The sequence below is a fragment of the Amphiprion ocellaris genome, chromosome 22, assembly GCF_022539595.1.
Source record: "Amphiprion ocellaris isolate individual 3 ecotype Okinawa chromosome 22, ASM2253959v1, whole genome shotgun sequence".
Lineage (NCBI taxonomy): Eukaryota > Metazoa > Chordata > Actinopteri > Pomacentridae > Amphiprion > Amphiprion ocellaris.
In genome coordinates this window covers 24,638,920-24,664,658 of record NC_072787.1, presented here as the reverse complement: position 1 = coordinate 24,664,658, position 25,739 = coordinate 24,638,920, and the positions used below count along the sequence as shown (strand labels likewise).

The 25,739-nt window shown below is 40.6% G+C and overlaps 1 protein-coding gene across 1 annotated transcript in view; it reads right to left on the bottom strand.

Moving 5' to 3' along the window:
- Window positions 1-15,946: 15,946 nt before the first annotated feature.
- Window positions 15,947-25,739, bottom strand: part of LOC111579182 (cadherin-12-like) — a 119,374-nt gene continuing 109,581 nt past the window's right edge. Inside the window, exons 10-12 of the mRNA XM_023286353.3 lie at window positions 22,504-22,621; window positions 20,086-20,337; window positions 15,947-17,266 (exon numbers count right to left, since the gene is read on the bottom strand). Of these exons, the coding sequence (XP_023142121.2) occupies window positions 16,755-17,266; window positions 20,086-20,337; window positions 22,504-22,621 (882 nt within the window). The 3' untranslated portion in view covers window positions 15,947-16,754. The remainder of the gene's footprint in view (window positions 17,267-20,085; window positions 20,338-22,503; window positions 22,622-25,739) is intronic.

Below are 25,739 nucleotides of genomic sequence, written 5' to 3'. Positions count from 1 at the left end.
GCAAATGACGGTTTCTTGTCTTTGCCGGAAAAACACAGAAAAAGACAGAGGGAGAGAGAATATATTAGGTGAGAAAGTGCCCTGACAAGAGGTACAGAAGGTCTTCAAGCAATTTGTGAAGACACAGAGATATTCTGCTGACTGCACCGAGCTTGATGACTTGTTCCGTCACCGAGGGAGCTCACAGGCGGAGAGTTCGGATTTAGATTTCCTGCCTTTTGCGCTCGTAGTCCTCGTTCATTTGCAGTGAACCGGAGTCAGTGTTTTCATAAAAAATGAATAGCGCTGTTGCACAATAAGAAACATTTTAAGGCTTTAATAAAGTCATAACGGCTGCTTCTGGGAACTGTCGGCTTTATTTCATTATTTCTTCTGTTGTTGTTTTTTACGATAACTCCTGGAACTCTACTCAGATATTCTGCCATGTTGCTTGTTGCTTCTTTTCTGCCACCCTTAAATCACCTTTCGACAGGATGACTTTAATTTTGGATGTTCTATAAATGTTTTACCATTTTTCATTGTAAAACAAACAAAAAAGCTCTGCTCTGACATTGTTGTGGCTTGTATCAGGGGGAAAGGTGATAGTTTGGGGTTAAAGGTGGGATCAGCAGCTTTAATTTTTAAGTGTTATTGCACAAACACTTTTAAAAAAAAACCTTCTTAGATTTCAGAACATTGTACTTCAGGTTGTCTGAGAGGAAACTAGACTTTATAACCTCCTCTTGATCTATTTTCAAGCTTTAGAAAATTTATCCCATGGCAAGAGACTTCAGCCAGTTGCAGGGCTCTTTATTTAGATCAGGTGAGAGAATATAACGGGTGACAAAGTCCAAAAGAATAGGATATTTAGAAAGTTAGTTCCTCTCAAGAAAATGAGGTTTAAATCCTGTGTGAAGCTAGTGAGCAAGTATACACTGACCAACTTCATAGAAAACACCAACTGAACATTGACGTGTCAAGATCTGAACTCCTGGTAGACAATCGCTCTGATACAAATCTCAGTTTTCCCACTCAGTTTTATTAAAACACCACACTGAGAGGATTTCACAGCCTTGACCAGAGGTATTCGCTCTCTGACTGCTTTCTAGTGTTAATCAGTAATCTGCTTAATTTCACAGATCTGTGGTCGAATCTTTTCAAGGAGTCTGGGTCCTCCACGCATTTACTGTTTCAGCGGTGCATAGAAAGGAAAGCTGCAGGTAAGGATGCTCTGCTAAATTCAACACTTCTGCAGCTCTCATTCTCAGCAGATCCAAAAAATAGAAGGCAAAATGCTGATTATTTGTATTTAAATACCACAAGCACCAGTACAGTTGCATTTCAAATCAACTTGGCCCAGTTCTTTAGAGTCCAGCTTGGTAAAAGTTTGAATAAACAGCTTCAAACATGACAAATGTGCACATCTTTTACTTATACCTGTATTTGAACTGGTGGATTTGACCCTATGTGAAACAAAAAAGTCCAAATTTGTGTATTTTTTGTAACTATGACTGAAGGAATCGAGGAAGAATCCACATTACATGGTTGCAGATTTGCAGACGTTGGCTCGGCAATAACATTTGTATTTCACCAGGCAGCTTAACCTGTTTTGTATTGGCTTTAAAAATAGCACCCACACTCTCCCTCGGGGCGGATACCACATAGGAAATGGTCTGTGTCTGTCGCTGTTAGTAAAGCACACGAGCAGCCGACTGAAGGAATAAGAGGAATGAGTTGGAGCCACGTGTTCTCTACTTGTTAAGTCTGAACAGAGCGCACGGCCCTTAACTTTATCAGCGGTGAAATGAGAAGGTGCTTCTCCTTAGTTAATGAACTGGCAAAGACAATTGTGAGTGGAAAACAGCTATTCGGAGATCTGTGGCTGCTGCAATTACATTTCCTGCCTCAGAACCTGTAGGGAATCATCAAAACGAAAAAAATGCCCCCAATTTTTGACCATTAAAGGTCCGAAATCTCTCGACTCAAGCAGCAGAAGTTCAGTTTTCCCTTTGTTACTCATACATGACCAGGCATGAGCGGCAAATAATTGTTGGTAAGGTGAGGTAAGATGCTAATGGAAAGCTTTTTTTCACGTTATGCACTATATTAAGCAGCTGCAGAGAGGATGCAATCATGTTTTCCCACTTTGTCCTTGCCATATTAAAGCATGAGAGAGCGACTAAGGGGTGGAGTGAGGTACAGCTGTGTGCTGAATCATCAAGGCGCTGTAATGTTTAATGTATGTTGCCGCTCTCGCCATTTACCGCTGAGGGGAATAATATCCAGCAGCTTCTGAGCCACGGAGTGAAGATCAAAACCAGGCACAGAACAAATTTGACTGTTCTCAAATGAAAAAATATCGCTGGCGCTAACCTTTTGTGTGTTATATTTTGTTTTAACCCTCAGATGGATGAATGATTGGACCCTACACTCTTCCATTAGTGGATCAACATAACCTGGAGAAGAATCAATGTGTTTTTATGCCATTTTTCTCATTTTGGTTGAGAATAATCATTTGTATTCTCGTTTGTAGAACAATTTTTGGCCACATAAGAATGATTTCACTTTTGAAGTATGTTTATTTTTTATTTTATAACACATTTGGAACATTTTGATAATTGAAAAAGAATATTACACAGAACAACAATAGAAGAATGTCAACATCCATTCTGTTGACATTTTCCTACTCGTTTTCACTACTTCTTGTATTTATTGCGACTCTATCTCTCCAAGTTTGTGCACTTCATCTCCTCTTGTATGATATCAGTGCTAAAGAGGTTGGGGTAGTAATACAGACATCACAATTTCTTCAAAAGTGTAAATTTTCAATGGAATGATATCAAAAACATGTTTCTGGGGAATAGCAAGAGTGTAAAATAATAAAAACTTTTCATTACAAAGATATTGCAAGAAAATGATCTCATGTTTGTGTATCAAAATTACATTTTTAGAATTTTTTTTTTCACGTGAAAATAATCACTTCTTGCCTTAAAATGGCTTAAATGTGACCCTACACTGTTGTTTCCTTACGAAAGCATGCTTCTCATGGCAGCTCGAGCACACCAGCTCACCTTCTCAAATGCTGAAAACTACACTATGAAAGCAGGAAGTAACAAGAAAAACACTCAGAGAGCGCAATACTCTGCTAAGGCTACTCAGTTGTTGTGTGACTGAATGAATAAGTCACGATAAATCTGCAGCAGTGGATTTGTAGTAGAATCCCAATCATATGTAGTTGTTGTCACTTCTTGTCATAGTTACAGTGACGCTGTGCCGCTATCTCGCAATGATACAGAAATCTTTAACAAATCCGTGGATCCAGACTATAAGCTGCATCACTGCCAAAATCTAATCACTTGGTCCTTGTGTCATTTCTGACCTTCCCTGAAAATTTCATCCAAATCCATCCGTCTGTTTTTGAGTAATGTTGCTAACAGACAGATTAACAGACGGACAAATGTACACCGATCGTCACATAATTCCACTGCATTCCTTAGCAGCGTAAAAATGATAATACAGCTGTACATGTTTGAACCATGAACTAACTCTAAAGAAAAAGAATGATACAGAACATCCCATTTTGCAAGATGGAAGAGCTGGTTCCTTAAATTTAAGTTCCATATGGCATCCCAAAAATCTGAATCTGTGCTTTGAGATGCTGCAGATTTAAGGTGGAAATTTGAGCTTATTTTGCTCATGATATGCTTACTGGCATATAAAAAACACCATATGGACATGTTAACAAGTTTTAAAATGATATTTTCAAAGTCTTTAAATGGCAAATATGCCATTTAGTTTCATTTAATTTGACTTAAATTAGTCTAGTGTTTGCCTCAATTTGGATCAAAGTCTATAAATTGCTTACATGTACTATGGTCCTTTTCTGTGATGACTTCTTGTCTATTTTTAGTCAATATTCATTTTAATCGGCTAAATAAGCAGCAGTGGGATTACAGAGAGGTAACACTTTTTTTTTGGAAGTGTAATGTGATACTGCTCCATGAAAATATTTAATTTAGCCATATTGAGCCTGTCTGGGTTAGAAATTGGATTATCAGACATTTTAAGATGAAACTAGACATGTGACTAATCCTTCACGTTTAGTGTTCTGGGCTTTGGTTCAGTTTCATTCAGAGTGGAAACGCAGTGCAATACAGGAGGGGAATAATAAAAAAAAGGAGAGACTGTTTGACTTGTTAGGGATCACGCTGCAACTGGAGAACACTGACAAGCTGCCCAATAAAAGATGCTCCACACAGGAGAAGAATTTCAATTCTTTCAGCAAACGGTTTTGAAATTTCGAACTGGATTTATGGAGTAACTTTGCGGCTTAATTTTTGTGTAATACCATCAAAGGAAGGGGGAAAAAAATAGTGTGTTTTTTGCCAGGTGACTTTTTCACCCTGCTCTTTTCAACCCTGCCTGCAGCGTAATACCAGAGATAGAGTTCATGTCTGGTAGCTGAGGCTTCTTAAGTGATTTAAATGAGTTTTACATGCACCTAGATTTTATAGTGTATGGTGGCGGTGTTGAAAAATAAGGGCAACTTTCACTCTCTTTTAAATAAATTTTAAACCCGGCAGTCGGATTTAATTAAACACCAACCATGCCCTTTGTGTCAAACTCATCGATCAACACTATTCTGAAGCGGTGCCAAGAAAAAGTCAATATATTAGGCTTTTATGGCTTTAATATCTCACAGGATATTTTTATTTATACTCGCACTACTGTGAACTCTGCCAGCAAAATTGCACCTTCATCCTGTTGTTTTCACTTTCTCCATCAGTTAATGTCTTAATTATGGCTAATCAGTCAGTAAACATGTTCTTAGAGTGCAATAATGACTGCTGTGTTTACTTACACGCCTCCGTCTCAAGGTTAGTCATCGCCGCCGCCATATAATTACCGAGGTCAACGAAGGTTAACGGTCGAAAACGAGGCGCAGCTTCGCACGCTAACATCAGCAACTTTCCTGCAAAAGCAAAACCTGTCAGCTTAGAGAGCCCTCAGCAGCTACGGCGACGGCTTTATTTCCATACACTCACAGCACTCTCAGAAAAACACACCCTGGATGCAGAATAACTCAGAGTGGTTGGTATTAATTAAAGGCCCCATATGTATGTCAGCGCTGTAATCCCTAACCTGCAGCTGTGTGCCATTCAGGCTTTCATTAGAAGCCGGAGCATAATTTCATAGCAAACTGAGAGGAATAACGGAGCAGCCTGAGCGATGCTGTGTGTTCATTTAATTTGCAACAATGGGAGTTTATTTAAAAGGGGGCCTTGACAAGTCGTCATTATTGAATCATGACAGCCAGGACTTGAGTGACTCAGAAGATGTTGTAAACACCTTGGATTTGCAGCCAAACAATGCTTCTGATGATGTTTTCCTACATTCCGAAGTCAAATTGTTGATTAAATTACTGAGAAGTGATTTACAAGAAAGAGGTGTTTTTTGTTTGGGTTTTTTTTTTCTTGTATTTTATGGACTCATAGTCGGGAGCACTGGCAGTAAAAAAGGCTGGAGAGGAGTCGGAACAATGAGGCTGGGCAGCGTTGTTCACTGGGGCACAGAAGGTTGAACCCAGTCCAACACAAACAATATCAATGCTATCATTAGGGTCCGAGCACCACGAAGTGGTGTGAGGAACCTATTGAAACCCTAAGAATTATTATTATTATTATTTTTCTTCGTCCGCCGGGAAATCGGCCTTTTTGACGCCCTAAACATACACGAAAACGCATGAAAATCGCCACACACATCAGAACCGGCGAAAAATTTGATATTTTAGGGAAATGGCACGCGTGCGTGCCAAAATGGCTCAATAGCGCCCCCTAGAAAATTAAGAAAATTCAGCCCCCGGACAGTGTTTGACCTAGACTTCTGAAATTCGGTACACATATGTAACTCATCAAGACGCACAAAAAAGCTTCTTGCATCATTACCCATAATGCAACAGGAAGTCGGCCATTTTGAATTATGAGTCATTTTTGGACATTTTTTGATATCTATAAACTCAAACAGCGTAATCCTGAGAGAGCTGAAATTTGGCCAGGATGTACTCCAGTCATGGGTGATCAAAAGTTATCAAAACGCTCCGCAAAAGTCTGAGGACGCGGAAATGTCGAGCCACGGAATGCGGCCATTTTGAAATATGATTCATATTTTGGACAATTTTGTCATTTTTGGACATTTCCAAAAGCTATAAGTTCAAACAGCTTAACCCCGACAGAGCTCAAACTTGGCCAGGATGTACTCCCGTCATGGTTGATCAAAAGTTATCAAAACGCTCTGCAAAAGTTTGAGGGCGAGGAAATGGCGAGCCACGGAATGCGGCCATTTTGAAATATGATTCATATTTTGGACAATTTTGTCATTTTTGGACATTTTCAAAAGCTATAACCTCAAACAGCGTAACCACAAGAGAGCTCAAATTTGGTCAGGATGGACACCAGTCATGGTTGATCAAAAGTTATCAAAACGCTCCGCAAAAGTCTGAGGGCGTGGCCATAGTTACCAGCGGAATGCGGCCATTTTGAATGTCTTGCCATGAAACAGGAAGTGCTGTCTAACTAGCCTGTACATGCTCCAGTCTGCTTCAAATTATACATGTGTGATCAGAGTCCAGCCCTAATCACGTCCATAGGTTGATATACACTCACAGTCATAGCGCCACATGGCGGCCATTTTGAATTTCTCGCCATTAAACAGGAAGTGCTGTGTAACCAGACTGTACATGCTCCAATCTGCCTGAAATTTTACATGCATGATCAGAGTCCGGCCCTAATCACATCTTTGTGCCACTTGGCGGCCATTTTGGATTTCTCGCCATGAAACAGGAAGTGCTGTGTAACCAGCCTGTACATGCTCCAATCTGCCTGAAATTTTACATGCATGATCAGAGTCCGGTCCTAATCACATCTTTGTGCCACTTGGCGGCCATTTTGGATTTCTCGCCATGAAACAGGAAGTGCTGTGTAAGTAGCCTGTACATGCTCCAATCTGCCTGAAACTTTACTCTCTCAGTTGCAGCGCCTCCTGGTGGATATGCGTGGGCCAGTCGGGCCGCTCGGATGCGAGGACTCATCCAACGCTGCTTGCAGCTTTTATTGGTTTAGTGGTTGGAAGTCAATAAAACATTAGCGTCAGTCAAATTGAATGCGTCAGTGGATGGAAGTGGTGGTTGCCTTGTGCTGCTCTTCACTTCACTGCAGCTCCATGGCTCCATCTGCTGGACGGACAGAAGTGCAGCAGCTGATGGCAGCTTCTTTGACCTCACGCTGCTGTCAGACCCCAGATTAGGGTTTATTTCAGATATATATAATAGAAAATAGTAATTAAAAAATAAGCTGATGTTGTATTTTTGCAGCAGTGAGTTTTACAGGGTTAAGAGCAACCAGTCAAAGGTTATTACTGAGGATTTTAAACAAAAACATTCAGGCAAACAGTTAACATCATAGGGTGCCTGACATGTTTGTTTTTTTTCCGGGTCGATACAGATTTTTTTTGTAATCAAGGAGATCAATAACCAAGATTTGGAATCACTACACATTTGCAGAAAAAATAAAGTTTTTGAACAGCACATAAAGTTAAGTTAAAATTAAAATAATCACGAGTTGCAGCCTTTGCTTATTTATGTTTTACATGCTGAAGTTGTCCTTCAGTGTTTCACTGATCAGATTGTGCTGTGGGCAGGAACAAGATCAGAGGGAGGCAGCTGCAGCAGACCCAAAGTAGTTTCACATTCATTTATCTGATCAGATTTCAGGGGGCTTTTTTTTTTTTTTTTTTTTTTTTTAAGAAATGGGACCAATAATTGAAAACATGCTAAATATCAGATGGGATCATTGGTGTCACAGGACATCTGCAGACACAGGTCAAAGATTACAAGGAGTTTATTTAACGAATGAAACTAAAACCAACACAGAAAGGATAACTAAACCAAGGTGAAAACAAAAAGGGGAAACCAGACTAATTGTAGGAGAAAGGTTCTGGTTTCAAAGTCTCTGGTCTGGCAGAGAGCGGAAGAATGAAGAACCGGGCCTTCGTGGATTAAGGTGATTGAGAACAGGTGAATCAACCCCCACACCTGTGAGAGAGATGGATGGATGGATGGATGGATGGATGGATAGATAGGTAGGGAGGTAGATGGACCATAGATAGATGGATGGATAGGTAGATTCTGCAGTGGGGAAATTTTCAGTGTGGCAGTAGCAGATAGGAAAAAAAGTAAAAAGAAAAGCAGCACTCAGTGCACAGATATAAATAGATGCTTTCTCCTTAGAGAAGAAATAGAAATGCTTGTAAAAAAAAAAAAAATCTTGTGAAATTGCACATATTGACTTATTTACATTTTATTGCAGTTACTTCATGGGTGATCTGAACTACTGGGAGCAGGTTTGATTGAACACAGTCTGACTGCTGCAGGAAGGAAGGACCTCCTTCAAACATTGTGGGTGAAGCAGTCTGTCCCTGAAGGAGCTGCTGGTGATGGTCCTGTTTCCTGCAGGGGGTGGGAGATGTCCTCCATGATAGACAACAGCTTTGTCATCATCCTCCTGTCTAACACCAGCCCAGGACAGAGCTTGCTTTCTTAACCAGTTTCTTTAGTCTCTTCCTGTCTGCAGCTGTGATGCTGCTGCTCCAGCAGACCACTCCATACAGGATGGCTGATACCACCACACAACCATAAAAGGTCCTCAGAATTGCTCCCTGCACCCCGAAGGACCTCAGTTTCCTGAGCAGGTGAAGTCTGTTCTGACCTTTCTTACACCGTGCGTTGGTGTTCTATCTCTAGACATGTTTGAATGTCTTTATCAATAAATGGTCAAACACATGTTGAGTGTCAGTTCAGCTCTTTGTTCCACACATGTATATGTTCCTATGTGATTGGTGTCTTGCAGTCAGAGTGTAAAGAATTGAAGCTGTCAGAGGCTTTCTGTGGTGAAGAGGCTGCAGGACATCAGCTGCTCCAACAGGTGATGCCTTTGTTCTTTGGCTCCAACCAGAACCAGCAATAAATCAGCATGAGCTGCAGCTTATCCATCTCATAGAGTGTATAATAAAGAAACCAAGAGGTTTTAGTTGATAGCTGTCTCTAGTGAATGACCAGCAGTGTCTTGTTCAGGTTGTGAGGAGAAGTAAAAAGCTTACAGCAGCTGGTATTCCCAGGTAGTCTCCCATCCAAATACTAACCAGGCCCATCCCTGCTTAGCTTTGCAGATCAGATGAGATTGGGTGTATTCAGTCTCAGAAACAAACCTACAATGTAAGTTCTGTACCTCACATGATTCAAATCTCCACTCACACCTTTTATTTGTCCTTTGATTGCTCCAGTACTGATTGATGCTATCATTTAAGCCAATTTACAACAACACCTTGTAGGAAATGTGGTGCAGAGGTAAGTTCTGTGCCTCACATGTTGAAGGTCCATGGTTCAAATCCCCACTCACACTTTTTATGTGTCCTTTGGATGCTCCAGTACTAATTGCTAGCATCATTTAAGCAAAGTTAGAGCAGCATCTTGTAGGACAGGTGGTGTAGAGGTAAGTTTTTTGCCTGGCATGTTGAAGGTCCCCGGTTGAAATCCACCTTAGTACCTTTATTATCTTCACCTCCTTAATAGTTTTGTGTACCATCATTTACGAAAACTAACAGTTACACCCAGTAGGAAGGATAGCGCAGTGGTAAGTTATCTGCCTCTCATCCAGGAGGTTTTTGGTTCGAATCCAGCCCAGGGCTCTTTTGACACTTTTTAAGATAAGATAAAGATAAGATAAAGTTCTTTATTTCTCCCCACTCCAGGGGAAATTTACATTGTTACAGCAGCTTTATTTACAATATATACATACTTTGGCTGTATGACAACCTCTTTCAACCATCATTACAACAAAGTCCATGAAGGACCTTGTGTGAAAGATAGCTCACACATAGGTTGTGTGTCTGTCATGTGGAGGGTCATGGTTCGAATCCCCACTGGGAACCTTGCGGAGGATGATAGTGGAGTGGAAAGGTTGTGGTCTGTGGTGTGGAGTGTCAGTGGATTGGAGTTGAAGGGTGGTTCCTGCAAAACTAAGAAGTTGCCTGAAAAAGGCAAAGAGCGCAAAGAGCGCAAAGAGCGCAAAGAGCGCAAAGAGCGCAAAGAGCGCAAAGAGCGCAAAGAGCGCAAAGAGCGCAAAGAGCGCAAAGAGCGCAAAGAGCGCAAAGAGCGCAAAGAGCGCAAAGAGCGCAAAGAGCGCAAAGAGCGCAAAGAGCGCAAAGAGCGCAAAGAGCGCAAAGAGCGCAAAGAGCGCAAAGAGCGCAAAGAGCGCAAAGAGCGCAAAACTTTTATTTCTCGCCATGAAACAGGAAGTGCTGTGTAAGTAGCCTCTACATGGTCCAATCTGCCTGAAACTTGACTCTCTCAGTTACAGCACCTCCTGGTGGATATGAGTGGGCAAGCCGGGCCGCTCGGATGCGAGGACCCGTCCAACGCTGCTTGCAGCTTTAATTTCTTTTTGCTTTGGCTGCTGGTAATGGTGGCTCTCCCCTGTGCTGTTGCATACATTTTGCCAGTTCTCTCATGTTTATGCAGGGGATGGCAGTATCCCCCCTCCATCCCTGCTACACCCAACACCAGTCCCTGCAGGTCGTGCTGATGTCTCTGTTTGGCCTGTCTGCACTGCCTAATGCCACTAGACAGGGTGAGTCATAAGTGATGTGGAAATGTGTTTTGGGAAAGGCCACGCAATGTGCTTATTGTGTTTAGTGGTCACAACTGTATACTGTATCATAGCAAAAACCACTGGCATCACACTGACCGCTGGTACAGTTATATAACAGCTAAAACATCATTTGCAACATTATTTTTCTCAATAGTTTGTGCAATTTCATAGTCCATATCATGTGTAGCATTTTATTACATGTGCAATATTTAAATTTTATGTGCAACATTGTCAATACAATGTGCAATAATTCATTTTTTATCTCATTTTCATGTGCAATATTTAGCTCAGTATACTCTTCTCTTCTAGCATTATATGCTATCTTGTTTTATTTCACTGTTGTGCTATACTTATATCTTATTGCACTGCATTTCTAATGTTATGTCATTTTGGGATGATTCTAAGCAATATCTGGCACAAGAATTTCCTTTGGGATTAATCAAGATTTAGCTTAGATTAGCTTGGCTTAGCTTTTGTTGTCTATGTACACTACCATTCACAAGTTTGGAGTCACTTTGAAATGTCCTTGTTTTTGAAAGAAAATATTTGTTTTTCAATGAAGATTAGATTAAATTAATGATAAATCCAGTCTAGACATAGTTAATGTGGTAAATGACTATTCTAGCTGGAAACAGCTGATTTTTAATGGAATATCTCCATAGGGGTACAGAGGAACATTTCCATCAACCATCACTCCTGTGTTCTAATGCTACATTGTGTTAGCTAATGGTGTTGAAAGGCAAACTGATGATTAGAAGGTTATGCTCAAAATACATACACTCTCAATCAAAAGTTTGGAAACATCTTCTCATTCAATGTTTTTATTTGATTATTTTATGAATTGTAGATTGATATGGAACACATCAAAACTATAAAGGAATACATATGGAATTATGTTGTAAACAAAAAATGTTAATCTTCAGTATTAATCTAAAATGTAGAAAGTAATACAAACAAAAAAAAAAAAGCATTGAATGATAATGTGTATCCAAACTTTGACTGGTGGTGTATCTACATTGCTCCTATATGTGATAAATAGTATAACTGTAGACCATGTTCATAGTTTACTCTTTTAGCTTGCTAACATTTCTAATTAGCACTAAACACCAGCTAAAGATGAGGTTGAAGCAGATGTTATTACCTTTGCAGGTAATTTCTCTTATTTGCCAGTTAGAAATACAGAAATTCTGCCCTGGTGATGCTGATGGCCTACAGCCCTGGCTGACCTTTCTCTGTCCTTCTTTGTATTTAACTCTTCTTGACTGTTTCACATATGTAAATTCGCTATGTGCAGGCTCCTGTGCTTGCTTCATATCCTGCCGGTCATCCTGGCTGACTGGCCTGCAGCTCCATTTCACTAATTTCAGCCTCCTCGTCTCCTCCGTCCTCCTGGCCGTGACCCAGAAATCAATCTCGGCGCGGCATCACAAAGGACGCCTCACTTCCAAAAATGCACCTTAAAGAGAGAGAATCGAGGAGTGTTGCTGGAGGGGCTCTGTCTTTGATACAGTTTTTTCTGCACCTGTGACATAAAAAAGGCTTGACACACAGCTGGAATATACAAACTGTGTTGGGAGCAGAACTGACAAATGTATGTATGTAATATATATCACTCAACATGTCATTCTTTATTTGGAAAGTACTCATTTGTGTGCCATAACTCTTTTACACTTCACCGCTCATGTGTGTCAAATACAAACTAAAAACTTATGACACCCGTACGTTCTTGACACATTCTGCCATAACATGAATTGAATTATAAGCTAATATGTCATTGTTCTGCTCTCCAGACAGCGATCTTAAACCACAGTGGTAGGTTATAACCAAACAATGGATGGAGGAGGCAGCTGTGCAACACGTCATATTTAATAGATGTCGCTTTAAAACAACAGCTCTGAGGCGAAGATGTCAAGTTTTGTTAAATGTCTGTTGCCTCAGCTCCTCTCCTTATGTCTCTGGTGGGAGGTATTAATTAGTAAAGTGTATTTATATGGCACCTTTCAAAGCACAAAGTCACATAGTTCAAATAAAATCAATATAAGAACATAAAAAAGACCAAAGATGAATAGATAGTCATATTAAAAGCTATAAGAAGCTGGTGGGATGAAGGCCAGTTTAAATAAGTCTTCAGCTGCTTTAAAAAGCATCAACTGAGATCACGTAGGTCCACAGGAAGAGCATTGAACAAGGTTGTGACACCATGTCAAATGCACAATCACTTTTTGTTTTTAGTCTAGTATGTAGCACAACTGGCAAGCTCTTGTCAGAAGACCTAAGTGACCTAGTGGATGAATAAATCCTGACCTCAACTGAGAACCTTTCTAGAGAATATAAAGTAGGTATGATGTGTGACATCCTGCTGGACCTTGTTAGCAGTCTTTCAGCAGCATTCTAGGCTAATTTAAGATGGTCTAAGGACTTGCTGTAGAGGCAGGTGATGAGAGAACTGCAGTTGTCTAACTGAGATAATGCAAAAGCAGGAGTTATCTTTTCTAACCCACTATATAATATATATGGTATATAGCTGAGCTGAGTCTGGTATCTCATGTCAAAGAAACATGTAAATGAACTGATATGTTTTTCAAAGTACACAGACTGGTCGAATGTGACATCAAGGTTTCTAAGTCTGGTCTTGACAGCAAGACATTGAGACACTGTAGAGGTTATGCAATCTGAACCAACAACTAAGACCACAGAGCCCTGTAGCACACCACAGGACAAGACGAGAGCATAAAAAAAGTAGGGACCAAGGGACACTGTAAAAAATGATTTATCTGACAAGAGGTCAACCTGTCCAAAGCACAGCCTCTTGACCAAAATGTTGTGATCAAAAGGCACATTCAGATCAAGCAGAACCAAAACTGGGCAACTACCTGAATTAGAAGATATTATTATGTCATTAGTAATTCTTAATAAAGCTATGGACGGAAATTTAGCTTTTATATTCCTTTAAAACCTTAGTGAGCTGATGGGCAGCTACTATTTCAAGAAGATGCAAGGAGAGAAGTTGAGGAAAGGAATCGAGGACGTACAAGCTAGAAAATGAGTGCCATGCTCAAATAAAACTGCACCTAATCTGTTAGTCATCTTTGGCTGTTATTAATATGAGCAGCTTACCGTTGTGCCTCTTGTTGTCCTTCTATTTTCCGTGTAATTCTGCAAGCTTGGTGTTTTTCTGTATCTGCTCACAGGTGATACTTGTTGATTTTGTGTTCTGTAGGCACTTACCAGTAGTTACTAATAGTTCCAAACTTTTAATCATATGTTATGGGACTGACTGGAGATTGGACCAGGTGTAGATTTTCCCGTTCTTCTGTTAGGTATGCTAGAAGAGGTATGGATAGGGCATTTTAATTATTTTCTTTTGTAGTTTACTTAGCAAGTTGAAGTGCTGTTATCCCTCCTTTGGTTTTATTTCTTTCATTGATTAGAAACACCCAACCAGGTTTGTTTTTCCTTTGCAGTTTTGCCTCCTTTGCTGATGAACAATATTATTAAGCATGACTTTGCTGAACCAAAAACAAGTGATTTCATGTGGTGTAGGTGCAACTGTGTTATTTAATAATCCACTTGCCTCAGTGTATTCTAGCACAGCTGAGTCACAACACATCAGATGAAAGGTCGCAGAAGCACTAAAGTGATTAAATTCATGTGTACCAAATTTCATGGAAATCTCTGTGGTATTTGTCAAGATATGTCACTTAAAACCACTAATGTCAAACTCATGGTGCCGTCGCCAGACCAAGACAAGTCAGAAAACCTGAAAAGTAATTTAAGTGGTTTAGGAACTGAGGCAATTTACCAAAATCCGGTGCCATATTTTACACTATAAGTAACTGGCATGGCTGACAACCTGAACCATTTCTGCTTGTATTGGCATGTTATAGATCCTAACACAGTAGCCTGTCGGTTCCATTCGTTCAGGAAGTAATATGTGTCTGCAGGGAGAAGCATAAAATGACCGCAGCATTGGCAAAATGGTAAAAGTGAAGCACAGTGGTGCAAGAAAGTTTGAAAGAAAGGTCAGGTCACCAGCTGAATTTCACAGAAAAAAGGGGCATTATTGTTGTCCCCATTGGTGTCAGTCAGAGACCAGCATCACTCAAAAGGATGAAAAAGGTGTGGGAGTTAACTTACATCACCATCATTGCAGTTTCTGTCGATTCCAAGGATCACAGATTAATGAATGTCCATTGAAACACATCACTTCACTTTTACCAAAGCACTGCATTGGTCTACCTGTTGGATGTGACAAAGAGGGACAGAAAGGAGAATCGCTTCACATCCATTGGTAAAAGCTTTGCATTGTATGCCACTTCTTTGGCTTTCATCCAGACCTTCCATTATGCCGTCACCAGACCATAGCAAGAAAGGCCCGAGGTGTTCTATTCACCGCCTGGAGAAATAGTCCATTTCGATACCTTGCTGAAGCCTCGATGTGACTTGTAATTCTCTTAACTTGATTGCCGTCTCTGCAGGGTAATCTTTAGCCGCATTTGGAAACAATGTCTCTTAAAAGGATTTATTTGTTGATTTGTGCAAGGAAAGCCAAGCAACTGCTTAGCAAAAGGTAATTTGTCACTTCCAGGAGGTGGGTTCTAGGGGGGAAAAAGTCCAACTGTTGTAACATGCTGGGGGAGCTAAAAGAGTAGTTTTCCCCAGTGTGCTCCAAAACTGTGGCTGGCGATATAAGCTTTTTGTGTCAGTTGTGTTTCAGAGTAAATGTGAAGGTATCACACTCAAAGTTTAGTCTTGCCTAGTAGATGATAAGACAACAAACTGAATAATTAAGATTTGCCTCAGAGCTCAGGAGATCATTAAAGTTGTTGGACATCGTGCATATTTGTGTCAAATTCAAGGCCAATCTATCAATATCTTGCAACACGAAAAGTCAAGATTTGTAGATTATCATAAAAGGACCATATGTGACGACATGAATTGCAAAATTTCATGGCAATATACTGCATGTTTATTGAGATCTTTACTGTAGATTAAAGTAATAGGTGTCTGTTCAATACTGCCATACCTAGGGCTTCATTTGCAGCGTGGCAGAGTAGCTCATTTAAAACTGATTTTAATGAAAATTTTATGTTACTCTGCACCCATAACTTGTTATTTTTGTCAAAAAATATCATTTTACATCTCTACATTTCTACTTCTGGTGCTCATCAGCTCTAGAGTGTTACTCATACTGCTCAATACCCTCATTGTGTACTGTATTTTTTTATAAACCAGTGGTGGATGAAAAGTAAATATCGAGAGGATTTCTGTCCAAGTATGGTTTATTTAAGAAAACAGTGCTTATTACATGACTGAACTGTAGTATTTAGCCCTAATTTATCTTTTTACAACTCTAGTACAAGTCTATTCACAGGACCCACCTAACAGAAACATACATTTTCATGTGGGCCTTGATTTAATTACAAAATTCCTCGAGTGTCTCCAAAAATAAAAAATACCGATTGATGACTGAGAGATAAATAGATAAATACACAAAAAGTCTAATCAAACTCAATCAGCCAATAAATAAATAGAACAATAAATAACATTCAAAACATCTTTGGCCAAACTCGGGCCACCTCATTGTCCCCACAGAGTTGACATTGGTCTCGTTAGATGCCTCGGCCAGTCAGAGCGCTGACTGCATCGGCTGAACCTATGGGGTACTAAGAAACAACACTGGACATGTGGCATGAAATAGCAATTGAAAGAACAATTATATTGAGGCACTTTAAAGGATGTTCCAGGAAATGGCAGCATTTCCATTCGTATGCGAATTCCCAGAGAGGAAACAAAATGTAAGACAAGAAACAACATTCAGTCGAAAGGAAATTGAATGGCTGCTTCGCTCATCTACTCATGTTACCGTATGTTCTCTTGTTTTTCTCTCTTTTTTTTTTTTTTTGTTTTACAATTTTGGGACTGAGCATGGTAAAGTACCACATGAACAGAAAACGGTGCACTGGAAAAAAAAAAACAGATAACATGGGAAGAAAAGTGTAAAACATTGTGTGTCGCCAACCAAAGAAAGAACATTGTTACATATTTGCTTTTTTGAGTCTGTGAATAACATCAATGTGTGTTCTCCGTGGTTGTAGAGTCCGAATGAGTTTCCGACTGTTCCCCGAATATCCCTGCCAGTGTCTTAAAGCGGGGCCCCCAGTCACTGAGGTAATCATAGTCCTCCTCGAGGTCTATTGCGAGGGACTCGATGGAGCTGAGCGACTCGGCCACGGAGCCGTCGCCCTCATAGGCGTACGTCGCCAAGGAGTCGTAGGGCGGCGCTGAGTTGTCCGTGTCGTGCTCTTTCAGACGCTGGTTGATGAAGTCTCGGATGTCGGCGCTGTCCTGAGAGATGGCCGGCCTTGGACCTCGCTTCATCTCAGGTTTGATGTCCCTGCGGTACAGGTTCTCCTTGACAACCTTGGGATTGCGAAGCGTCCCCATGTCGAAGGCGTGTGTGTCCTCTTCCCCACCTCCCTCGTCATCGTAGTGGATCACATTATCCCGGATGTCCTCTTTGGATGACATGAGGGTTTCCTTTTTCTTCTGCCGTCTCAAGCCCACGTAGAGGACCACAATAACTGAGGGAACAAATCAAAACAACCACGTGTCAGACCGCTGCCTAAAGATGCTTCTCTTGTGAAGAAACAAAGAGACATTAGATTGAAGCTGGTTTAGTTGACGTTTGCTCGACAGCAGATATCAAGATATCAATTTTGGCCCCACCAGCAGCATGGCTGCAGAGATCTGTCACTTTAATAGAGCCCAAAATAACTCTGGATGAATCGCTATTGTTTTTCATAGATATTCCCCACATGACGAATCCCAGTGACTATGGACATCCCTTGACTCTTCTAATGGTACCACTTTAATTTGTCAAAGTGTCAAATTCCTTATTTGTCCAGTACTTTGGTTTATGATGAATTACCTGGAAAACTATGCAGTTCCCCTCAGTGTGTATTAGCTAATTAACCAGTTCTAGATTTCTGGAATGGCTACCTGCTAGCACTGACCATTAGTGCAGTCATTATGAGCATGTTAGCGTGCAATTGACTTTAAGCTCCTTTGTGCCTAAGTACTATACAGCCTCACAGAGCTGCTAGCATGACTGTAGATTCTTAATTCTGTATTTAGATCATATGTGACTCATTATTTCAATTGCATAGCTGCTTCCCACTCACATGGAGAGCAGTTAAATACAACTTAGCTGATCTTCTAACCTGCAAATCAATGTTGTTGTTTCTAACCCTGTTTTCTGGCAATTCATGCTAATATTGTATAGAATTACAGAGGTAAACATTGCAGAGGTTAAAATTGCACTGCTGACAAGATTTCTGCAAAGCAACAGTTTATTGTTTTATCACATGACCCCAGTGCGAGGTTGCATGAGGTTCTGCATGCTTTAGATGCTACTGTACCATTGTGTTATTTTCCCACATAGTGTTGCAGTAAATTTCCCACTCCCCCTTCTCTCCTGTCAGTGCAATCTGTTTCTCTGAGTCTATCTCCCCCTGTGTCCCTTTCCCTGTCTTTTCAGTGAAAAATGCAGTAAAATGTGTGTTTTTCCTCTGGGTTTTTAATATACAGTTGTATCTAGAAGGGAAGAGCAATGGCCAGGATAAAGATGAACTCATTCAAATGAAAGAGTCCAATAAATACATTCAGTTTGAAAAAAATAAAAAAAAGAAGCCCTAAGTAGGTCTCTTTCTTTCAACCTCTCTGAATCTCACTTCCTTTCTGCTTTCCCTCACCCCCAAGTGATTTTTATCTGCCTTTGTGTAGTGTGCCAGCTCCCCCCAGTGGCATCTTTGCAGACTCAGACAGCAGACGGTTACTATAGGGCACCTGGGTTGAAAACTCAGCTTGTCATTAGGTGCAGCCAATCCGCTTCCGTTTGCAAGAAATGGCAGTGCAGATGAAAGTCTCTGTGCTGGTTTGTTTAATTTACTTCATAATTTCCCTGCACAGGACAACTGGGTCATCCTGACAAATCCTGCACAGAAACTAAGTGGCTCTATGGAAATGTTCTCAGTGTGAGTCCTGATTTTCTCTGCCACTTTCCCTTCACGGGGACAGCATGAGAGTTTGGCGTCAGCCTCAGCTTTGGGGCTGAGTCGACTCGGAGCTTTGAAGACATTCTTCTGAGATGAGGCGAACACACGGACACAGCTCTACAGCACACAGTTACAATAGACTGTGTGCTTTTATGTTCAGTCTCATATGAAACAATGACACTCGAGCTGATATTTCACATGAATACATTCATGAGGATAATGAAAAGGGATTAATGACGAGGCATAGCCGGAGTTTAACTGTGGATTCTTTGTTGTGCCATAAACTAGAAGGAGATAGAGTAAAGTAAATACAGCTAAACGCAAAGGTCACGGCTACCCTTGACTTCCAGCGTAAAACGAGAACTTCTTCAACAACCGTCCGTCCCACATTCATAATTCAGAAAACGATGTCATAAACCTACATTTATTTCCTCCCAGTTATGCAGATGAGGTCGGACATTAATAGCAGAGAATTAAGGAGGAGTTTTACAACCATGACCTTGTGGGGAATGTAAAAGCCGTAGCTTGGGAAGCGGCCACAGGGCAGCGAGATTGGATTTAGTTTATAGAGCCAAGCGTTCCCTCCCTCCAATCTTTAATGTCTCATTGAATGACAAAATTCATAAGGGGTCTATAATTAACTGGAGACACTCCTGGAGAGATGCCAGCCCAACTCTAATGGTCAGCTCAGCATGTTTGGAGGCAGGTATTGTCAAAAGTGTGGACAGAAAAAAAATGTATTTAAACAAATCTATATCTTAGATGTATATCAGCACGGTTTGGTATTGAGTCTCGTCTCTTTCAATAAGCTTTAGCTCATCGTATCACAACCCAGCCTGCATTTAGAAACTACACTAGGGAAGGTTTCAGAGCTAAATCACAAAATACGGTTTGCTCTGAGACATTATGGATTTTCTGTTTAAGCCAAATTAAGGGTAGGATTTGGCTAGCAGAACATCTCAAATTCAAAAATTTCTCTTGAACTTTGGAGACGGCAACAGTAAAGGAATAGTTGTGGAGTGGAAATGTCAATACTTTGACATTTCATGAAATGTCAACTCCTGTCTTTTTGACAGGAGTTAGACGGGAGGATCAATACCACTGTCCTAAAGTTGTGTTGTTGCTATGAGATTGCCAGGCAACCAGTGGAGACTCCAGGATATCTCTGCACCGGGCCTAAAAGCCCCAATAAAACTGGAAAGTCTAGTTTCCACACTTTTATACAGGTTTAATTATTGAGACATGCATGTATTAATGGAAGCAAACTTTTATACCAGAGCTAGGCTAGCAGTTTCCCCCTGCATCCAGTGTTTATGCTAAGCTAACTGTGTCCTTGTCCATCTCACCTAACAGGATGACGATACATAGAAGAATCGCAATCAGAGCTCCTGTGCTGAGACCAACAGGAAGAAAGATGGCCTCAGCGCTGCAGGTCAACAAGGAACCATCCGATTCGCAGCCACAAACACGGATGGTCAACGTGCCTGTGCTGCTCTTAGGTGGGTATCCATTATCGTCAATCACCACGGGGAGGAAGTAGATCTCCTGCAAACGCCGCCTGAATCCACCACGCTTAGTCACGATTCCAGCTGTGTTATCTGGAAGAACAAGGAGAATTTTACAATCAGTTCACAACAGTCCTTAATTATATGTGACATGTGGTAAAGGGATCTAGGAGAAGCCTGAAGTAGTGCAGCAGCTGATTGGTCCCTGATCCATGCAGGTTAGAAAGTGTTCTGACCGAAAGCAAAAGCAAATATTCTTCTCGGTACAACCTCACATCAATCAGACGATCCTCTGAGCTGCATTACAAGTCTGGAGGTCCAAGTATGAGGAACTTTTCAATGTCTGACAGCACTTAATGTTTAATATTGAATCCTCTCAAAGTGTGCCTCTCTGAATGAGATAAGAGCACAACATATCAAAGAGTTGTCTTATCAAAGCTCTCACCATTTTACACCGCTTACTTTAAAAAAGCTGTTAGAGCCCAACCACACCCAGGCCAATATTCCCAGAAACACTGCGAGAACAGTCGATTTGTATTGTTATTGTGTTATCTCTTTGCTCAGGTAGCATCACTCCAGAGAAATAGCAGCTTAGCAATGATAGATATTAGATTGGGGGAAAAAAAACGCACAAAAGGGGAAGAACTTGGGAGGACAGCCGGAGGTGTAAGGATGGCGAGTTGAATAGAGGCCGACAACATATACGAGGGAGAGGCAGCATGTCAGGCTGAACCTGCCCAGTTCTGTCGGCTACAGCTAGACTGTCTGACCCCTGTCAAGCTGGGTTTGTTCCGCTGACGAAGCCCAGCACTTTCTGTTGACAGGAGGTCAGGTATTTTAGCACACCTTGCATGTTGTGCACTGCCGCGATTTTGTTTGTGCTCCCTCTCTCGCTGAACCCGTCCTCGGCCCCCGTGGTGTTTGCATTTCCTGTCCCTGCCTGTCAGATCTCACTCTGTATCTGGAGAGTGTGCTTCCAAGGCTTCTGGCACTCAGGAAGCTGCAAGACAGTGTGTCCAAAAGGTAAAAACTGGATCAGGGGTTCGGACCAGGGCTTGTCAGGGATGGTGAATGCATTCGTTTCCCTGGCCTCATCCTGCCATGTCCTACTTTTCATTACCCGTCTTTCTAGTTGGACTTCAAAGGGGCTCGGCCGGTGTGCGCTGCACAGTGTCACATGTGGCCTTATCATATGAAAATGTCAGAATGCATGTGTTTAAGTTGTTCTCAGCGCTGAGAAATGCCACTCTTAGTAGCTTAGAGCAGCAAACTGAGAACATATGTTTTAATGCACAGTCTGGTTCTGGTGCCTCAGAGGATGAAGGGTGAGGGTTAGATGATAATTCAAACCATGTGATTGCAGGACTATCCCAGCTAGATTTTTTTACTTCCAAAAACCTTCTGGGCCAGTTCTGGAAAATACTAACACTACAGAAGTTCTTCTTAGAACTAAAGATGTTCTAAGAATGTGTGGTGATAATATTGTTATTCTCCAACATACATGATACACTATTCCTTTTTGTTATCATGCAGGTTGTGGGAGCATTTTATAGATTGTCTCATGCGTTCTCTTCACAATTGCTCCAAAACGTTCTCAAAACATTGTAGGAGAAAAGTTCCACCTCTAGTATCATGTCACATTACAGGAACATCTTATACAGAAAGTTCTGTCATCTGATCTTGAAAACATTTTCAGAATGTTATACTGAGCTAAATTAAATGATGTGTTCCATCAACATCAAGGCTAAATGTTCAACCTTTAATATATCAGGAATGTGATGAATTGTCATCTGGGGTCCCGATTAGATCTAGAATATATATACTCTTTTATTTTGCTGGAAAACGTTCTTCCTTTGATATCATGGAACATTTTGAGAGTTGTTCTCTTCAGTGTTCCTCAAAAACATCCTCAAAACATTACAGGATGAATGGTCCACCATTTTGAAATATTTTATAATAACAAGGACATTTTATAAAAACCATGTCAGGCCTTGATGACATCAGGAAAACATTTTATGAACGTTGCTTTGAGAAGCAACATTCTGGCAGTATCTTTATAGCACCTTCTGAATGTTGCAACTAAATGTTTCAGTTCACTTTTAACGTGATAGGAACATTGTAATGGAAATGATATTAACACATCCCTGGAACATTAGATTAAAACTTATTATATTATGACATTAACATTGTTAGGTATTCTAATTAATGTTAACCAATGTTGTGGGAATGTTCCCTGCTAGCTGAGATGAAAATACTCACTTCCAAAGTCCCGGATGGTGAAATTCTTATTTTTAAGGTCTTCTTTTGGTGATCTGAAGGAGAACTGTTGTCCAGCTGATGGTAGATCCTGGTCTTTTGCACTGAAGGTTTGAATCACCTGTTAGAAAAAAAAAGAAAAAAAAGAAGCAACGTCTCATTTTACTAACCTTTAAACTCACATCTACTTTAATTGTCTCTTTGATTGTGTAACTTGTAGACTTTTCATCTTCATGCACACAAAAAATCATCTGTGAATTCACATTTTGAAAGAGGAAATTACTGCACATTGAACAGAAGCGTCAACCAGACTTGAAATGATTGCACGTCAGATCTGTCGACGCTGAAACAAGGCGGCGAATTGTTCCCACTATCGTTTTGGATGCAGTCACTGAGCACCTGATTGAAAACTTGTTGAAATTTCACGTGAACACATCTTGTGATGGATTAACTTCACTGAGGAGTGCTGGAGCTTGTTCAGCGATCAGAGACCAGCTGTTTGATGTCGTACTTATATCACAGTACATCTGCAGAACAACACCTACACTTATCTGCCGGAGCATTTCTACAAACTGGACCGTTTTGCATGTGAAAACCAGTGTGAGACAAACAACACCAAAGCAACCAGCCACTCTCTTCGCTGCACTTCCACCCTGTTAAGCACAGATTGCTGATTCAGCAGCCTCTGTACTGGACTGCTGACGGCTTTTCTACTTTCCTCTGTTCCCCGAACGTCTCAGAGCTCTGTCTGGAACCGGCTGTCCTGCCAACCCAGCTGTGCAACCAGTCTGCTCCTCTTCACTCACTGGGTTCAACCTTCAGTCCTGAATCCACCCCCCACCACAAACATACAGCAGCCAACAATCAACCCTCTTGCTCCGTTACATCACCCTGACGATGTTGCTCTCTTTCCCCTCTCAGTATTTAAATAAAAGTCCCTCCAGGGGAGTAAAACCTGACAGCAGGTGTGATGAGTGTTCTGTTGTGTTCCCAGCAGCAGATGTACAGTTCACACTATTGATTCCCTGCAACCAAATTACCTTTGTGATGAATAAATCCGAGCTACAACCAACAGTTATTTTTCATTAGTGTTTAAACTATCGATCTCTTTTGGTGCCCAGTAAATCAGTTATGTCAGAAATAATGGCGAATGTCCATCAAACATTACCTAAAGCAACGATTTGCCCAGTGGAAGGCTACAACCCATAAAATCACAAAGTCTCTGGGGGGAAAGAGCCCTTAGTTGCATCTCCAACCCTCCAGCAAACTCCAAAACAAAGGCAACTGACTAATTAATCAACAGATTATTTTGGGTTTAATATTAATCCGTGCTAGTTGAGCAGAAAACCTCAGATTCTGGCAAGTTTACTTCAACCAAGGCAATTTATCTGATTTGAAATCTCACAGAATGCTGATGCACACACAATAAATGCAAAAAAAAAAAAATTAATCAGAATGTCAAAAAAAGAAGAATACGTGACCATTTAATGATAAAATAATACTTTGCAATGCTACAAGGTATGTTTACAACTGTAGCTGCAGAAAATCTTGCTGAAATACAGGGTTTTTTGGCAAATATTTGGGCCATTTTCTTGAATTGCATGACGTTTTTAGAATTATGTTTCTATGCAATGTTAGTCCTCCTTTTTAAAACTGTTTCAAAGGCATAAATCAATGTTTAATTTGTAGAAATACTGGCTCAAAACTGATTCTGCATCTAATGCTTAAGTGTTAAAACATTCATGTTTGGTATTAGCTGCAGGAAAGTGTAGAACGTTGCTGAAATAGAGGGTTTTTTGGCAGATATTTTGACTAATTTCTTGAATTGCTTGGCATTTTTAGAATTATGTTCGTATGTAATGCTATCCCTTTTTTAAGCATGATTTCAAGGGGAAGACTCAATTTTAAAATAGTGGAAATAGTGATACAAAGCTGATTCTGCATCATGTTTCATTGCTAAAACATCCATGTTTGGTATCTGCTGCAAGAAAGTGTAGAACGTTGCTAAAATACAGGGTTTTTTTGCTGATATTTGGGCCAAATGGTAGTGTATATTCTGCTATTTCTTTCAGAATATATACTGCAGGAAAAGAAGATAAATAATAAGAGAGAGAAAGGAACGGAATATGAAAGAAGATGATGCAGTTTCAACCTACTTTTTGCACTTTTCTGTATAGTTGTGAATATTTCTCTGTATCTCCATAATAGTTTATTTTGATTTATATAGAATAAATACATATATAATAAAGTCTGTCATTTACAAATCCTTCTTTTATTGCACTCAGAAGTGCTTCCCACCTCCTCTCCATCACAAGTGGAGCTGTTGCTGCAGTAACTGCTTATTACTCGCTGCTATTGTACATGTTAAATGGCTTCAAGTGCATTCTGCTTTTGCACTCAGCTGCATTGTGAGTTAAGCTAGATAAGAGTGGCAGCTAAATGCTGTAAATGTGAATGTAATTATCCCCGCGTAACAAACTGATTCACGAGGTTAGCATTCCAATATAGCATTACAAAAGGCAAAGCAAATACTTTAAACAGCAGGAGCACATTATAGCACCGGCTGCCCTCCAATATATCTAATGTGTAGAAGTCCCCAGTAGGAAACAACTTGTTTTATGCTCCCTTTGTGGTTACTTTTTCTCATTTCACACTTGACCAGTTGACTCCGAGTACAGTAAATTATGAAATGCCCTACTGTATAACTTCCTGATCTTCTTTATTTGCAAATCTTGGCGTCAGGCCTTAGTAAGAGTCTCTTCCTGCACATTTACGTGGAAACAATCATTCCGCTCTTCTTGCTGGGTTTCATCCTGGTTACAGATTATTTTCAATCAAAAGTTGTGCCGCAGCGTGAGACACTCCAGAACAAGCAGCTTGTATGTTTTTCGGCTGTGCGCGAGCAGTTAATCATCAAGGGAAATGTGTGATGGATTTTTTACAAGAGAGGATCCGCGATTCTTTATCATCCCCCAGCTGTGCACAACACCTGGTGGAATCATGCTGTGGCGACGCTGCAGGAAAGTGTATATTCTGGAAGAGGAGCCAGGAGGAAGATGAGGGGAAAGAAGATTACAGGGAGGGAATATGAAAGAGGAAGGATGATGATGCAGTTTAAATCTACTTTTTGTACTTTTCTGTACGGTTTTCAAACACGAATCTCGGTTATATTTTACCCCCAGTAGAACAAACTTGGATTATTTGGTGCAGAGCAGTCATATAAGTGAATATAATGAATT